Source organism: Nomascus leucogenys, chromosome 17 (assembly GCF_006542625.1).
Source record: "Nomascus leucogenys isolate Asia chromosome 17, Asia_NLE_v1, whole genome shotgun sequence".
In the NCBI taxonomy this organism is placed as follows: domain Eukaryota; kingdom Metazoa; phylum Chordata; class Mammalia; order Primates; family Hylobatidae; genus Nomascus; species Nomascus leucogenys.
The window spans coordinates 945,018-963,628 of NC_044397.1; the positions used below are offsets into that span (position 1 = coordinate 945,018).

At 45.4% G+C, this 18,611-nt stretch overlaps 1 protein-coding gene across 1 annotated transcript in view; it reads left to right on the forward strand.

Annotated features, from left to right (window-relative positions):
• Nucleotides 1–15,310, forward strand: part of TBC1D22B (TBC1 domain family member 22B) — a 72,921-nt gene extending 57,611 nt beyond the window's left edge. Inside the window, exons 12-13 of the mRNA XM_030796357.1 lie at nt 64–159; nt 13,406–15,310. Coding sequence (XP_030652217.1) covers nt 64–159; nt 13,406–13,534 — 225 coding nt within the window. The 3' untranslated portion in view covers nt 13,535–15,310. The remainder of the gene's footprint in view (nt 1–63; nt 160–13,405) is intronic.
• Nucleotides 15,311–18,611: the final 3,301 nt, after the last annotated feature.

Below are 18,611 nucleotides of genomic sequence, written 5' to 3' on the forward strand. Positions count from 1 at the left end.
AGAGGACCAGAGCTGAATCCTTGTCAGGGCTGGGAGACCTAACTCCATTTTTTTGCTTCCCAGTCTGAACCAGAAGGGTTCTCCCACTTTCATCTCTACGTGTGTGCAGCCTTCTTGATCAAGTGGAGGAAAGAGATCTTGGATGAGGAGGATTTTCAGGTGAGTGGTCAAGAGCTTAGCGTGGGCAGGGAATGAACGTTAGAATGGGAGTTAGCCCCTCAGTGGGCAGCACAGACAGAAGGTGCCATAGCAGGTACCTGGCTGGGAGTAGGAAGGGAGAAGGAGTGCTCTGAAGGGGTCGTCCCTCTTAGTTGGCAGGAAGTCACTGGAGCCCAGGGGTTCTTCAGTGTGTGAGAAGGGTGTTTGTGCCAAGATGGCTGCAGAGTGACTGGGCAGGCCTAAGAGATCTTTCAGTCCTTCATTGACAAGCATTTACTGAATGCTTGCCACATGCCAGCACTGTCAAAGACAAACGCTATATTAAGAAGTGAAACAGAGAGAGGTCTCTATTCTCATAAAGCTTACATACTCTGATAGTTGTGGGGACACATACAGTAAATAACATCATAGTAAATAGTAAATGAAAAAGAATGTAAAGGTGCTAAGATATAATATTTTTTTAAAAAGTAGAGCAGGGTAAAGGTTTTATTAGGTGGTAGAAAAGGAACAGGTTCCAATTTCGGATAAAGTAGTCTCGATAGGTTCACTGAGAAGGTGACATCTGAGCAAAGACTTGGGGAAGGTGAAGGAGCAAGCCACGTGGACATCGGCAGGAAGAGTGTCTAGGCAGAGGAAACAGCCAGTGCAAGGACCTCAGGCAGCAGCATGCCTGAGCTGTAGAAGGAATCATGATGGTCACCGGTGTGGCCTGCAGCAGAGTGATCCAAGGGAAGAATAGGAAGAGGTGAGGTCAGAGGAGTCACAGGGACCCAGATCACAGAGGACTTTGTAGCCACTGTGAGAACTTTGGCTTTTACTCTGAGTGGAAGAGGAGCTCTAAGAGCCATGAGCAGAGGAGAGTGACACAATCCGACTTAGGTTTCCATAGGGCCACCCTGGCTTCTGTGTAGACTGTAGGTGTCGGCAAGAGTGGAAGCAGAGACCACCCAGGATGCTACTGTAGTCCTCCAGATGAGACATGAAGGTGGTGGGACCTGGATGGTGACAGTGGAGGTGTGAGAAGTGGCCAGATTTTGGATCTGTTTAGTAAGTAGAGCCAACAAGATTTCCTGATGAATTGGGTGTAGAGTACAACAGAAAGGGGTGAGTCTGGATGGCTTTACAGTTTATGGAGAAGGCTACGGTGGGGACAGCAAGAGTCCAGCTTCAAGCATATTGGATTTGAAGTGCCATTAGATGTCTCAATAGGGATGCAGAGTAGGCAAATATGTCTTGAGTTTGGAGTTTGAGAGAGATCTGGACTGGACCTATACATTTAGGAGCCTTTGCCCAGATGCTGCTTAAAGCCAACACACTGGATGAGATCCCTCAGGAAGTAAGGAGGGACAGAGAAGGGGCCCAGGGCCCCAGCCTTGACACACTCTTACATGACTACATGAAGAGGTCGGGGAGCAGAGGAGGCTGAGAGGGGATGACCAGCGAGAGTACAGCCTCCTGAAACCCCTAGGTGGGGGTGCTTCAGGGTCCCTATGTAGAAAACTCAAGAAGGGCCTGTGTTAGGTGGTGGATGGGCTAGGAGCTGTTCTAGGGTTAGGGAAATAAGGATTGAGGAGATTGTCAGGCTGTCCAGAGAGAATCACTGGGGTTGGGGGTGGGAGGTGTATTGCTTTTATGCTTTGCACATTTCTGAACTGAGGGTTTTTTTGGTTTTTTATTTTTGAGACGGAGTCTCGCTCTGTCGCCCAGGCTGGAGTGCAGTGGCGCAATCTCGGCTCACTGCAAGCTCCGCCTCCCGGGTTCACGCCATTCTCCTGCCTCAGCCTCTCCGAGTAGCTGGGACTACAGGCACCCGCCACCACGCCCGGCTAATTTTTTTGTATTTTTAGTAGAGACGGGGTTTCACTGTGGTCTCGATCTCCTGACCTCGTGATCTGCCCGCCTCGGCCTCCCAAAGTGCTGGGATTACAAGCGTGAGCCACCGCGCCCGGCCAGTTTGTTTGTTTTTAATAGGTATATACTCCTTTTAAAAGCACAGGGGAAAGCCAGAGAAAGTTGAATGCTTTTCTAAGTTCTAACTAATAACACAGATGTTCTCAAGAACGGCAGCGTCTCCATGTGATCACTGAGCATTACCACTCTGTGATTGGTGTTAGAGGGCAAAAGAACAGAAGACTATTTAGTAGATAGATGGAAAGACAGGACCCAGCTTGCCCAAGTAAGGGCTTTGGAAGAAAAAGGAGAGCAGATGCATTGACTTCTGTGAGTAGATGCTAGCCTTGGTGCCGGGGCTTCAGGCCACCGATTAAGAACCATGGCTTCTGCCAGTGAGCAGCATGTGTGGCACTCCAGGATAAATGAGGACAAGGGGCTGGAATGGCTGTATGCTGGGATGAGCTATCCATTTTGATAATGTGGTTGAGGTGGAGCCGGATAGTAAGAGCATGAAGTTTAATTTAGTTATCATGAGCCAGGCTCAGAGCTTTGCCATATGTGATAAAAGTGCTTTCCAAATCAGCTCAGGGAGGTGCAGACGATTCCTAGAATGTCTTTTAGCAGTTCACAATATCGGCAGAACAGAGGACAATACTCTGTGACTTTACAGCTGTGTTAATCCTAGAGATGGTCTTTACTGGGTAGCATTTTCAATTATCTGGTAGGTCTGAGGTCTTTTGGCAATACCCAACAGAGCAGCATTGGAGGCTATTGTCTGCTGCCGTATTAACACCTCAGTTAATCCTGTTCGCGGAGGAGTCTCACATCTTTCTTTTAGACAAAATAGAGTGGGCGATTAAACTGGATAAGGTGAAAAGTTCCTCCCACCTCCACAGTTCTAAAATTCTATGAATGATAAAAGAAGAAAATGTGCCTGGGTATTAGGCTAGACAGGCAGTGTCCTTTAGGAAACAGAATCGTGGCAGAGGTGTGAGGAACAAGGGCACAAAGCACTGTGTAAGGTTGTGATCTGTTGGGTGTGACTTCTGCAGAGGAAGAAGGCACGTGTATCCTAACTGCTTAAGGGCTGCTTGTAGTGAAATCACTGTGAAGGAAGCTTTGTAGATGAATACAGGTATTGTAAAAAACTAAACATGCCCAGCCTAGGAGAGAAGTTTTAGGGCTAAAAGCCACATTAAGTGACTCAAAGAAAAACCAGGTGAAGTGGTTACAGAAATAAAAGCGGTAGTTGCAGCGGTTTTAGCAGACCAGCAAACTGGTTACACTTAAAGAACAGGGAAAAAGAGCCACATATAAGGGGAGCCAGTAAGGCGTTCAGAGAGGAAGCAGATATCTTCCTGTCAAGGTTAGGGACTGTGCAGAATAGTACAGTGGTTAAACCATAGTCTTTGGAGCCAGACTGCCTGGGGTCAGATCCCAGCTCTCCCATTTTCCTAAACATGCAGCTGTAAGTAACTTGTTTCTCTCTCCCTCCATTTTCTTATCTATAAATGGGGCAATAGTACCTACCTCCTTGGTCTATGATGAGATTAAAGAAACAAGTACGTGTGAGGCAGTTAGAATAGTGTGCTTGATATATAGGTCTCAAAACAGTGAGCTTATTATCATTAATATTAATACTTCCTTTAGTGTATTCATGAGTCCTGGAAGCAATGAGGCGAGCTTTAAAAACCCACTTTTCTAATTAAGTGGTTTTTAACATAATGAGTAAACCATACAAGGTTCATACTGGGGGAAACTGGTTTGGAGAGGAGGCATCAGAGTAGACAGGGGCAAAGAGCTGGGTCCCGGCTGCGGCAAAAGCCCCCAGCAGGAAGGGTGCGTGCTTCTCCCTGGCCAAGCAGTTGTCTAGGGCCACTGCCTGGCAGAGGGGACCAAAAACTGACAAAGGAGATCACACTGAGAGGTTTCCTTCCTGAGACCGCTGGGCAAAGGAGCCTGAGGCACATTTGCACATAGTACTCTGGGAACAGAATGGCTGGATTCTCCGGGGCCCGTGGCAGCTTGAAATGAGAGCTGCCAGCAGAGCTGTGCCAAAGCCTCTTTTGTGGTAGGAGGGGACTCTCGACAATTCCTGCCCTCAGCCTGGGCTAGTGTAATAGAATCGTAATAATAATGTTAGGTTGAATCATATGCAATTGTTTTTGTAGATTAAAATTTTGCAGATTAAAATGGTTGAATATTGGCAATTTCGTGAGGCTCAATCTAATAGCAGCTAATTCTTAGCAATTTTAATATACAGGCACTATTCCAAATGTTTTCCTGTGTTAATTCATTTCATCCTTGCAGCAATCCTACAAGGTAGGCTATAATACCCCATTTTACAAATGGGGAAACTGTCATAGCAAGATTTTTTTTTTTAAGTAACTAGGCCAAGGTCACCCGAGTGAGTGGTAGACGCCTGGAATCCACTCTCTGAACCACTGTGCTTTGCTGTCTGTCAGTCCCAGGCCTGCCAGGTGCTTCCTGGAGCTCGTGAGCTAAACTCACATGGTGGTTGTTCCCAGGCAAGGATCTGCTTATGTTTCCACCTCCCCTCAAGATTTCTTCTTCCCCATCTCTCCCCCTACATTGGAGGTTGCTAGCAGGCTTTCTCTTCACAAAGAAACATTTAGCAACAACAACAAAAACTTGTTGTTTTAAAACTGAAAAAGAATTCCTCCCAGGGTCTTCCTTGTGACCTCCTCCTATTCTGGCTCCTGGGTTTTTCTCCTTCCACTGCCAGAAAGATCTGTGATCTCCTGCTGCCCTTTCATGCTCTCTCTCCAAGTGGCCTGAAGTCACCCCACACACATCCCTGGGGGAAGCAGAGGCTCTATTGCTCCAGGGTGGACTGCAGCAGGGAGAGCCTGCCTGGGCCCTGGTGGAGCTCTCAGCCTTCGGTTAGATCGGTGGCTGGGGAGGCCATGTTGACTGGGGAGGAGCATGAGTCTCTGAGACACAGGAAGTGTTCTCTGTTTCATCTGGGTGGTGGTTAATTGGGTGTGTACTTATGTAAAAAGTCATCAACCTGCATGCTTAAGATTTGTGTCATGAGTCCACCCTCAAAGGTTGGGAGGAAAGTAAATGGTGGAGACAATGTAAGAGTGCTCAAATCTACCTGCCAAATAGACAAATAGATGTTTTCTACCCATTTTGATGTAGGTCATTTTTACATAATAACAATTCATTACCACCATGTACAGTTGTGTACTACTAAGGAAGTGAATGGAGCTTCTGTTACCCAGCGGTGAGCCTGAAGAGGACCGTATCTGCCCAGAGGACAGGACCATATGGCCTGTCAGGGCCTCCTGTTGCCACTCTGGTCCTAGAAAAAGGAATTAAGAGGCCAGGCACGGTGGCTCATGCCTGTAATCCCAGCAGTTTGGGAGGCCACAGCAGGCAGATCACCTGAGGTCAGGAGTTCAAGACCAGCCTGGCCAACGTGGTGAAACTCCCATCAGCCAGGAGTGATGGCACGCACCTGTAATCCCAGCTACTCGGGAGGCTGAGGCAGGAGAATCGCTTGAACCCGGGAGGCAGAGATTGCAGTCAGCCGAGATCGCACCAGTGCACTCTAGCCAGGGCAGCAAAGTGAGACTCTGTCTCAAAAAAAAGAAAAAGAAAAAGAAAAAGAGAATAAGCAAAGGGAACTTTTGAGGGAACAAGGCTGGAGCCTGTGAGTGCTGAGGCCGGCTATCCCCACAGGTGTTTGTAATAAAAACATGTTTTTATTCCCAACACTCATTGGCAGAAAATGCCATCAAGGCAGGTTGCAGATGTCAGACTTGGGGAAGACTTCCCAAAGCAGATTAATGTCAGAGCTCAGGAAAGGAACTGGTTGAGTGAGTTCTGTGATGAGGAAAGGCATGACAAGCCCCCTGTGGTCAGTGCAGCACCACGTAATTACAACCCAAAACCAAGGGTTACAACAGGGAGCAGGGGAACACCTCCAGAAATCAAATTCACTGCACGTGTAGACGAGCATGAGCTGTGCCCAGTTGTGGGTACTTAGATGAGCAGCAGGCAGAAAATCCGTACAGAATAAAGCAATCCATAGGAGGCCTGAAAACTGACTCTAGGATAATATTTCTATGAGGACTGTGTGCCTGAGTTAGAGGGGACAGGCGCCTCAGCAAATTCCTGGTCACTCTATTCTAAAAAGTCATCTCGGGAAAGCAGCAGCAGCAGCGAAGCCCAGAACATGGGAGCCCAGGAAGATGTCAGCAGGTGCCAGCGAGGCCTCAGAGGGCTCAGGACGGAATTTGAGAAGCACCATGCAGGGCACTCTCAGGTCTAATAATCAAAGTTTCTTTAAACGCATAAAAAGAGGCCAGTCGCAGCGGCTCATGCCTGTAATCCCAGCACTTTGGGAGACTGAGGCAGGAGGATTGCTTGAGCCCAGGAGTTCGAGAGCACCCTGGGCAACACAGGGAGACCCTGTCTCTAAAAAAATATTGAAAAATTAGCCAAGCATGGTGGCACACACCTGTAGTCTCGGCTACTTAGGAAGGTTGGGTGGGAAGATCATCTGAGCCAGGGAGGGCGAGGCTGCAATGAGCCATCAGTGGACAACAGAGTGAGTCTCAAATGAGTGAGTGAGTGAGTGAAATGACAAGGGGGTCAGCTGGAAGAAAATGTTGGAGAGATTCCCACTCTGAAGGTTTCGTTTGTAGGAGACAGGTCAGGGTCATTAAATAGGATGGGATGTTCCAGACCTCAATAATAAAGTAAGTGTAAATAAATCCCTTGAACCAGATGGCATCCACCCACCACTTCTGCAAGAACTCAAGGGTGCAATTGTGGAACATTGCCAAATGGAGGCCCTGTCTTTACAGACATTTGGTGAGTTGCCAGTTTGAATCCCTCACGCAAGGGTTCAGAGGGAACCCTGGGAACTGAAGATCTTTCTGCCCAAAACAAGCTGGTGTGAGAAAGGGCACGGTTCCTAGACTTGTGAACAAAAACAAGCCATTGAGGGAAACTCTGCACAGCTTTCTTTGAGAGGAAACTTTGCCAAATGCCTAGATTCGGGAAGAGCCCATGAATAAAAGTTTGACTCTCAACAAGCTTATATCATAGGGACGTGTTTTTGGAAAGTTGCACTGGGACCAGGGGAAATGTTTCGCTACCTCATTTATTCTCACAATAGAAGAGGTTTGTTTTAAAGTATTTATTTGACTAGAAAGGTATTTTTACATGCTTGAATACACTTTACATTTGCAAAGAATGTTCCAGTACTGCAGAGTGATTCTAGATACAGTATCTTATTTAGTAGCACATATTTAATGTTCTTTTGTTGCTCATCATTATACATCCTGTCTTTGGTTGTGCCAGCCCTTATTGCAGAGTAAAATTAGTCAACTCTTAGTCACCAGCTGGGTCACACTGGTGGCTGGGAAAGACCAAGAAGAGGCAGAGGAAGAGGTGGCACTGATGATAAAAATCCATTCAAGAATTTAACCGTGGCACATCTGCAGCAGGTTCAAATCTCTCAGCTGTAAGACAAACTGGATACTTTGTAAGGACTGTGGCCTATTATGCACCAAAATCCCTTACTGAGATTGTCTGGGTGAGCTGCCTGCTGGGTCCAGTGATACATTAGTAAACGAATAAGTTGAAATAGAAGGCTAACATATGCTTTGGATCGCTTGGCAGTGTGACACCAATATGGAATCAAGCCTTACTATGAGTCCAAGGACTTAATGACTAAATAAAAGTAAAAATGAACAAAAAAAAAAGTGAATGCTTCTAGATTTCCTTCAAACAGCCTCTTTTATGACTTCTCTTCTTTTTGTTCCTTCTACTTTATGCCTTACTTCTCTTCTCACGCCAGGGCAGGCAGTATATAGTCTAGTGATTATGAGCACATGCCCAGATTGTCTGGGCTCAAATCCCTGGCCAGCGCTACCCTGTGACCCTAGGCAAGTTCCTTAACCTCTGTGCCTCAATTTCCTCATCTGTAAAATGGAGGTAATAATATGTATCTCAGAGAGTAGATGCAGGATTAAACGAACTAGTACAAAGTACATGTGAAACATCTAGAGCCCCATCTGTTATGTAATAAGTGCTCAATAAATAATAACTGCCATTATACCGATTGTCTTTGGTGTTCTTCCTCTTCCTCCTCAATTATTCTCCCACCTTTATTGGACAGTCTTTAGTGGAATTTTCCTATACCTTTCCCTTTTCAAAGTCTCTGCTTATTACCCACTGTCCCTTTACCTTTGGCCTCTTATCTAATTTTTTTTTTTCCACCTGTCACATATGGCTGAAAGTCCTTCTCTGCCATATTGCCTTTTCCTGTGTGGATTTTCAGCAGGTAACTATGCCTGTCCCTTTTCTGCTGTTTCAGCCATTTCCAGCTGTTTTTTACGAAAGGTGTTTGCTCCCTTTCTATTAATTGGGAATCTCTTTCTGATACTTGCCCTACAAGCTTTCTCCTCCTCCTGACTATAGTATCTCATCTGACTGCATGTCATACTTAAGTGCTCCCATGAACTGGCTTTGTAACAAATCTTCAGCTGTTCCCTGCCGCAGTAGTGTCTCTTCTCTGCCCCTAGATAAAAGCTCCTGATTTGTGATTAGCACCTTCATCCCGCAGCCATAATTATCGTTTCTACTTTTTTTTTTTTTTTTTTTTTGAGATGGAGTCTCACTGTGTCACCCAGGCTGGAGTGCAGTGGCACAGTCTTGGCTCACTGCCACCTCTGCCTCCCGGGTTCAAGCAATTCTTCTGCCTCAGCCTCCCATGTAGCTGAGACTACAGGTGCACGCCATGACGCCCGGCTAATTTTTTGTAGTTTAGTAGAGACGGGGTTTCACCATGTTAGCCAGGCTGGTCACGAACTCCTAAGCTCAGGCAATTCGCCCGCCTCGGCCTCCCAAAGTGAGTTTCTACTTTTTAATCCATTGGGCAGGGTTTCCCATTGTTGCAGCATGAGGACAGCAGGCGGTAGACTAGGGTTGGAGCTAGAGGTGGGGATGTTGCAGTTTTAGGCCCAGCCACCAGGTGGCAGAGTGGTTCCTTACGGCTAAGCGTCACTTCCCTTGGGGGAAGTGGAGACATTCACTTGTCCAGGGATGGAATTATTTGGAAGCTTTTGAGAGGTTTCTGTTAAGACTGGAAGAATTGGAAATTATAGGTATTTCTCATCTCAACAAAGAGTATTCTCGGCCGGGCGCGGTGGCTCACGCCTGTAATCCCAGCACTTTGGGAGGCCGAGGCAGGCAGATCACGAGGTCAGGAGATTGAGATCATCCTGGCTTAACGGCGAAACCCCGTCTCTACTAAAAATAAAAAAAAATTAGCCAGGCATGGTGGCTCGTGCCTGTAGTCCCAGCTACTCAGGAGGCTGAGGCAGTAGAATTGCTTGAACCTGGGAGGCGGAGGTAGTGGTGAGCTGAGATCGTGCCACTGCACTCCAGCCTGGGTGACAGAGCGAGACTACATCTCAAAAAAAAAGAAAAAGAAATCTTACCACACAGAGGTGAATATCACAAATTAAAAAAAAATTGATTAATATGCATTTTATTTTATGTATTAATATTTAGAACCATTATTCTTAGGAGATTGATGGGGTTCACCAGACAGCCCAAGAGTCTAAGGTACAGAAAAGACTGAGACCATTATAAAGAGAGCCTGCCTAACTTAGGATACAAGTTGCCTACCTGAGGAGAATGTTAGCAAAAAGAGGCAACGCCTTTTCCAATTGTGGGATAGGGGCACGTTGCAGGAAGGAGGTAGGAAGCAGCAGAGATGAGTCAAAGGGGCCAGAGACCAGGGAGTTCATGGCGGCATGGGGATGGGGGGCATGTATTATAGTCCAAGGCCAACATTTTAAAAAATGAGATAGAAATGATGGTTCTCTTTCAAAGAAAACAAACAAAAAAAGCTTTGAGGCAGACAGGACTGAGGCCAGAATAGAACCAAGAGAGAATTACTCCTGTGAGAGGGGAGTGTTCCAAAGATGTTCCGATCAGCTAAAGGCAGAGTTTTTAAAAGCAGAGCATCTGCTGGGTTGAGTGAATATCAATAACTGGTTGAATAACTGGTCTGGTTGAGTGAATTTCCGTAACCATGTGACTGGAGGGGTTTGCCTGGAGAGTTGGAGAAAGCAGATGCCAGCAACCATGGAGGGGAGAGTGGGGACCTTGGGATGTGCACTCTTCCAGCGGTTCACCACCATCTTGACTTACGGCTTTGAGTTCTGTTCTCGGGCTTGGGGATCAAAGGGAAGGCTTTAGCATTAGCAAAGTTTTTTTTTTTAAATGAGAATATTTAGTGCTGGTAGAGATCTAGGGAAATGGGCACTTTTCTGGAATATATTTTCTGGTTGAATGTTAAAGATCTTTAAAATGTTTGTGGCAGGCCAGGCGCAGTAGCTCATGCCTGTAATCCCAGCACTTTGGGAGGCTGAGGCGGGCAGATCACCTGAGGTCAGGAGTTCGAGACCAGCCTGGCCAACATAGTGAAACCCCATCTCTACTAAAAATACAAAAATTAGCTAGGTGCGGTGGCTAATCCCAGCTGTTCGGGAGGCTGAGGCAGGAGAATTGCTTGAACCTGGGAGGCGGAGGTTGCAGTGAACTGAGATTGTGCCACTGCATTCCAGCCTGGGCAATAGAGCAAGACTCTGTCTCTCCATAAATAAATAGATAGATAAAAATAAAATGTTTATGCCCTTTGAAATAGTAATTTCATTTCTAGGAATTTGGCTTAGGGAAATAATCCAAGATAAGACTTTGTGCATAATGATGTGCATTATAATTTTTTATAGTGAAAAACCAGAAATAATTAAATGCTTAAAACAGGAGGATGTAAATTATGGTACATCTTACATCATGGAAAATTCTTTGGTTATTGAAAACATCTACAAGGAATTTTTAATATTAGAGGAAATGCTTATGGTAAATGCTGCATAGATTCAAAATTATATAGAGAAAATATTTCAAGTATGTAAAATATGTAGGAAAAGGACTGGAAGGAAATATGACAAAATGTTTTAAAATGGCTTCCTCTTGATCACGAAGTTATGCGTAATTTATTTTCTGTTTTTTTTACTTTTTAGTAATCAAAATTTCCACAGAGTAGTTTCGCCCAGGCTGGAGTGCAATGGCGCGATCTTGGCTCACTGCAACCTCCGCCTCCCAGATTGAAGCAATTCTCCTGCCTCAGCCTCCCAAGTAGCTGGGACTACAGGCGGCCACCACAATGCCTGGCTAATTTTTGTATTTTTAGTAGAGACGGGGTTTCACCATGTTGGCCAGGCTGGTCTTGAACTTCTTACCTCAAGTGATTGGCCCACTTCGGCCTCCCAAAGTGCTGGGATTACAGGCATGAGCCACTGCGCCCAGCCCAGAGTAGTTATTACTCAAAAAAAAGTTATTTCATAACACAATAATATACAAAGATTTTATTTTATAAGATACATAAGTATAATGAGAGAAAAGTGAAAGGCTTCCCTCCCAAAGGGTAACCACTGTGAACAGTTCCCCACTTCTCTAAAATGTTTATGTGTACATGTACATATACAAATATATTGTTGCGTTTTTTTCTTTTACCTAAGAGGGATCATACTGTAAATACTTTTCCGCAACTGCCTTTTTTATCCTTTCCAAAATATCTTCTGTATCTTCATATATTGATACGTGTAGACTGGCTTCACTTGTTTCAAGTGCTGCCTTGCATCTCATGATGCAGATAATCCATGGTTTATCTCACCATTCGCATACTGCCGGACACTTTTCTAGTACCCTTTCTCCACTATTTGAAGCAGTGATGCAGTGAATACCTTTGTACACACAGTAGTGTGACTATTTCCCTAGGATAGAGAGTTAGAAGCAGAGTTGCTGGATCAAAGACCATGTGCATTTCTTATTTTGATAGATACGGTATGTATTTGTTAAGATGATATAAACTTGTCTACTGTAACCAAGACCTCAAAATAACAGTGGCTTAAAACAAGATAGCTGTTTATTTCCCTTCAACTAACAGTCTAAGTGTAAGCAGTCCAGGGCTAACATTACGGTTTTGGAGTGTTAGGGACTCTGATTTCTTTTGTCTTATTACTCTGCCATCTTCAACACATGCTTTAATTTTACGGTCTAAGATGATCACTTCTACTCCTCCATTCATATCCATTTTCTAAGAAGGAGAGAAGTTTAGAGCAAAACCTAGAAGTTACACCTATCATTTTTGTTCACATCCAGAATTGGCCAGAACCTAATCGTATTGGCCACACATAGCAGTGATGTGCATTGGGCAGTTTTGTGCCCAGCGTACGCTTCTAGTACTAAAGGAAGAAATCTCATAAAGGATGCACAAGACCTTTACAGTGAGAACTGCAGAGTGCTGCTGGAGTATTCGGATCAGCTAGGAGCAGGGTTTGTAAGTCATCATAGTGTGAGTGGCCACTGGCATTAGTGCATTAGCTATTCACATTGCTAGTCTGTTTTCCCATCTGGCTGTTTGCCTTCTTTCTTACTGATTTGTAGGCAGTCCTTATGGATTACATATATTAATCTTTTATCTTCTTTAGATGTTACAAATATTTTGTCCGTTTCTTTTTTTTTTTTTGAGACAGTCTCACTCAGTCACCAGGCTGGAGTGCAGTGGCGCAATCTCGACTGCCTGCAACCTCCGCCTCCCAGGTTCAAGTGATTTTCCTGCCTCAGCCTCCCGAGTAGCTGAGACTACAGGCGTGTGCTACCTTTCCTGGCTAATTATTTGTATTTTTAGTAGAGACAGGTTTCACTGTGTTAGCCAGGATGGTCTCGATCTCCTGACCTCGCTCTCCATCCACCTCAGCCTCCCAAAGTGTGGGATTACAGGCATGAGCCACCGCGCCTGGCCTATATTTTAACTTTGTCAAAGGATCACTTGAGCCCAGGAGTTCAAGGCCGCAGTAAGCTATGATTGCACCACTGCACTCCAGCTTGGGTGACGGAGCAAGATCCTGTCTCAAAAAAAAGTCATAATTATTGTTACAACTATTTAAAGAAATATGCATGTGAAAAAAAGACTGAAAATGAATACTTTAAGATTAAGAGAGGTATATTTGGATAAGTGATTATTTTTCTCTCTTAAAAATCTTTATTGTTGTCCTTCCCTATTTATGTTTTTATGTTTTTAAAGAGGCAGGTGTTAGTGGACTAGAGAATCAGCAGAGGCTTTCAAGGCTTCCTGAGGTGAACTAGGACTGAAAGCTGTTTGGGAGGAAGGAGGCTGGACTCTGAGATGTGTGAGCCAGGAGGAAGGGGCCCCATTCTAGGCCTTGGTCTCTCAGAATGGGTTCGCGGGTCTGCTGGTCTACAGTCTGGTATGATATAAAAGTCCTTTCTTGCATTCCAGGGTCTCCTCATGCTGCTACAGAACCTACCTACAATACACTGGGGCAACGAAGAGATTGGGCTGCTTCTCGCCGAGGCATACAGACTCAAGTACATGTTTGCCGATGCCCCAAATCACTACCGCCGATAGGTGCTGTCTCCTCCGGGGACCCAGACTGCCCTCATCTCTGATGGGAGTCTGATCACTGTGGCCACTGTGCGAGCCGTGGACCCCGGCCAGGAACCACTCCCGTTGTACAAAGCTCACACCCGCCGCCCAGGTCTTCGCCACTCCATGTCTCTGGATGTGTCACTTGGGCCACTGTCAGTATTCCATGCCGCGTGGATGGGCCCAGTTCTGGGAGAGGACAGAAAAGGTGGCACAGGGTTGTCTGCCCCTTTAAAAGAAACTGGACAAAGAAGGGGAAGGCTCAGGGTCTCAACTCACATTGTCCCTACAAGGACAGGCCCCAACTGATAACCGTTGCTTTTTTTTGTGAACATAGTTTGATTTGATCACAGGTCAAAAACACCTTATATTTTCAAAAGACTCCTGGCCCCTCTTCCCTCTTCCTGGCTTCCTAGCCCTTCCCCTTCTGCCCCAGTCTGAGCCAGTGAGGGGTAGCTTTTTAAAACCATTATTCTAGATGGAGGAGGCACTGATGCTTGTAACTCTGGGAAGAGGCCTACACCCAAGGGCTAGGAATTTTATTTTTCCTTTTCTCACCAGGTGTCTGCATGTGTGTGTGGGTGTGAATGTGTATACATGCCCATCGGCATTTAGTCACATGTCTGAATTTCTGTGTCCAGACGAGCCCCATCAGACTAGTTGGGAAGGGCCCCAGTGACCAAGTGTATAAGCATCCCTTGAAGAGGGATCGGGGCAGGGGAGGCAGAAAGGGCTCTCCAGACCCCTTTTCCATGATGACCCACTCCAAGATATTATGTGTAAATTGTGTTATTATGTATATGGGTAAAGATGTACAAATATATGTCCTCTTTGTAGCAGATATGATTTTATATTTATAATGTGCATCAACATATGAAAGCAATCTAGGTCACTAGCACAGAGGAAGTTGCCAGGAAGGTGGCTTCAGCGCCTCCAGGTTGGTTCTGGGTGTCCTGCTGTGAGGGGTAGAATGGGAGGCTGCTGGAGTGAGTGGCTGAGCAGCTGGAGCCATCTCAAGCATCAGTGTCTCAGAGTCCTCCTCGCCCCTTTCTTCACCCCGCCCCCCAACCCCCAGACTTTCCTGGAGCATCTGCCCTTTGCTCCTAGCAGCCTCCCCAAGAAGGGACTGCAGAGACGGGCAAGCCCTATGTGTTTTTATCCCCACCTTCCCCGGAATCTGGGGAGGGCTTTTGTTTTTACATTTTCAAGTTCAGCGTTGTATTCGGACAGAAGCTGTGACTGAAGACTCAGTGCCAAGGAAAGGGGCTTCTTGTGTGTCCCTCGGGTTTGGGGCTCTTCTCAGAGAGCAGCACTCCATGTCCCTTACTGTCACCTTCACTCCCCACACAGCTCATGAGATGTGTGACCCCTGTTTGAGTTTTGGTACTTGGTAGTGGAGGGTGGGGGGATGGGGGCCAGCAGCTGTCACCCTCCTGGGAAGCCGAGCAGTGTCCCTGGTGGGTAACACCCTCGAGTCTCTTTGCCAGTGAGGCCCCACCACATCGGTGTGAGTTAGGTTTCTCATCTGGAGCTGTTTCTCAGGCATTCTTCCCAACCCTCTTCCTTTTCCCCTTTGGTCTGCCTCAGTGGTCCCCTTCATAGAGTGAGAGGGCTTGAGACCCTCCCTCAACCGGACTAATTAAAGAAAGACACTTGTGTTCCCAAGTGGTGGTTTTATTTTTTTAGTTTTTATGTTTGTATGGGAAATTGTGGATAAAGTGAAAAGAATTGTAAATAAATGGTGTATTTCCTCCTCCATCTGCTGGTTTTTCTCCTGTGTGTTCATGGAACCTAAAGAGTCTCCTCTTCCTGAGTGTTTCTTGCTGATACTAGTAGGTGTGCGGTCAGGCCTTCTGTGAGGTGAGCAGGGGATCAGCAGAGGATCAAAAGGCATTCTTAGAGGACAGCCAGCAAACACTTACCCGACATCCATCTGTGAAAGTTACTGTGGAAACTACAAAAATGAGTAACTTGGTAAATGAAACTACTAAAAAGAGTTAACTTGCCAACCACTTTGAGAAGCCCTTTACATGGATTATTTCATTCATCCAAAAGAAGTATGTCATCTGATGGAGGGTAGAAAACAGACTAGAATTTCAGTGCTGGATGAAAACTTGGAGATATCTAGTTTAACCCCCGCATTCACAGAGGAAAATCCAAGCCAAGGCCAAGGAAGACAGCATCAGAGTCAGAACCAGAGATCCGGTGTCCTCCTGGCTTGCCTGTTCAGTGTGTTTCCACCAAAGCAGAAAGAACTAAGACGGCCGCCATGTAGGGTTGTCTTTAAGTCTTTTTTTGGTTGTCAGCTGTTGTTTTTTTTCTTGGTAACCTTACTGTGAAATATCTCAAGAAAGGTAGCTGATTACATTTCATCTACAAAGGACAGGTTGGAATGGTTTCTCCACCCAGAATTCCTTCCTAGGATTTATTTGAGAGTATTTCTTGGTTTCAGTCATTAGGAACCATATAAAAATTAAATTCAGCTATGTGTAATAAAAACCAAAAATAGGGCGGACGCAGTGGCTCATGCCTGTAATCCCAGCACTTTGGGAGGCTGAGGCAGGTGGATCACAAGGTCAGGAGTTTGAGACCAGCCGAGCCAACATAGTGAAACCCCGTCTCTACTAAAAATGCAAAAAAATTTAGCCAGGCGTGGTGGTGGGCATCTGTAATCCCAGCTACTCAGGAGGCTGAGGCAGGAGAATCACCTGAACCCGGGAAGGTGGAGGTTGCAGTAAGCCGAGATCACACTACTTGCACTCCAGTCTGGGCAACAAGAGCGAGACTCCGTCTCTAAATAAATAAACAAATAAATAAATAACAGTGACTTACACAGGATGAGAATTTACTTCTCCCTCACATAAATGTCCAAAAGTAGGCAACCCAGGGCTAGTAAGATGACTCTGTTTCACAAAGTGCTTAGGTACCTGGACTTCCTCCCTGGGTCTTCATGGTCAGGATGGTAGCCAGCACTCCAGCTATTTTTACACCAACTTTCCAGGCCACAGGATGAATTAAAGAGGTGACAAAGAAGAAAAAGGAAATGTGCCAGCAGTGTTGTAAGGAAGGTTCCAGGAAGGTGCCCTATTGTACCTCCTCCTACAACTCACAGCAGAACTTCGTCCGTGATAGGTTGCACCTAGTTGCAGGAGAGGTTGGGAAGATGAGTCCATTGCAGGCAGCCATATGCCTGGCTAAAAGGATTCTGGAGGAAGGGGAACACAGACATTAGGATTCAGGTAACAGTCTCTACAAAAAGAACTTATAAAAATAAGTTGACAATAGAGACAGACTTTCCCATAAGCATACAGAAAGGGAATGTGTGTTCAAAATCTAAGTCACTCTTCACAATTAACTTTGTAATTTAACCTTTGTCGTAAAACATGAATACTTTCTACTTGATATTATTTGGACTGAAGCCATTAATTGTTCCTGAGGCTAAAAATAACTAACCTGAACTAGTGTTCATTCAAACATTCTGTTTTTCATTTATGCAGGAAGTCAAGCATTTTCTGAGACAGGTTTGTTTGATCATGACTAGAAAATTGATGAAATCTTCCAAACTAATCCTGGCATACTCTAACCTACAGTTTATCCAGTATTTCTACAGTTTAAATCTCTACAAGGTTCTACCTAAAATAGGTCCTGCCTCTGTTTGTATTGATCTGCAAAGGGATAGTGGCACAGATTCCTCAGTGACCTTATTTGCTTCTAGAGGCAAGAGCCTCTCCTTGACAGCATTTGGCTTGCCTTGGACTGGACTTTGCATTTCAAAACTGTTACGTAAAACTTTGAGGATTGGAGGCAAAAACTAAGCCCCAGTAACTGAGCCTTTCATACCTCTACCTCTCTCAGGATGTCCAACACTCATTTCCTGATTGGAGACAGTTTGAGAAGCTGCCATAGATGCCAAGGTGATGATTTTAGATTCATGATGAAAAAGATGAGCTTCCCACAGTATCAGCCTAAAGTACAGTACCACAAGACCAGGGTCTTCTGAGCCTGTGCCAGCTTGCCAGGATAGGTGCCACATGCCCACAACCATGGCCAACCAAGGCATCTCCCAAGGAAAGGCATCCCCTTGCGTTGGCAGAGGCTGAATTAGAATTCTTGGAAGCAAGGAGAATCCCTGTTCAGTTTGGTTCTGCAGGTAGTGTGGCTTCTGCAGGGTGAGTGTGACAGTCCCTGCCTGAAGTGAGAGCCATTGCGGGGAATCTGGGAGCCAGACCCTGGGCTACTTTTGCTTGTATGGATACTAAACTTGTCTCAATAGTGACCCAACTAAACCTGCCCCACCCAACCCAGCTATCTGAAAGGAAAGCCCAAACCTCTTCAAACCACTGGTCTCCAAACTTAACTTTCCTTCCTTTACTTTTAACCTATCTATGTCTTTATGTTCAATGTGGATTTCTTATTTTATTTTTTATTTTTTTGAGATGGAGTCTTGCTTTGTCGCCCAGGCTGTAGTGCAGTGGGTCAGTCTCAGCTCACTGCAACCTCTGCCCCCTAGGTTCAAGCGATTCTCCTGCCTCAGCCTCCTGAGTAGCTGGGATTACAGGTGCCCGCCACCACACCCTGCTAATTGTTGTATTTTTAGTAGAGATGGGGTTTCGCCATGTTGGTTGGTCTCCAACTCCTGACCTCAGGTGATCCACCCACTTCAGTCTCTGAAAGTGCTAGGATTACAGGCACGAGCCACCATGCCCAGCTTCAATATGGATTTCTTAAAGACAACGTAGCTGGGTCTTGTTCTCCAATCCAACCTGACAATCTCTTGTTTTTCATTGGTACATTCAAGCCATTTGCAATTAATATTATTAATATGGTTGGATTTAGTCTACCATTTTATTTCTTTTTCTGTTTGTTCCCTTTTATGTTTGTTACTTCCCCCCACCCTTTCCTGTCACGTTTTGAATTATTTGAATAACATATTTATTGGCTTTTGGCTATATATATATTTTAAGAGATTGCTCTGAAGATTACAGTATACATACCTAAAGTTGTTGACAGTCTATTTAGAGTTTATATCTTATCTCTTCAATTAAAATTCAGAAGTCTT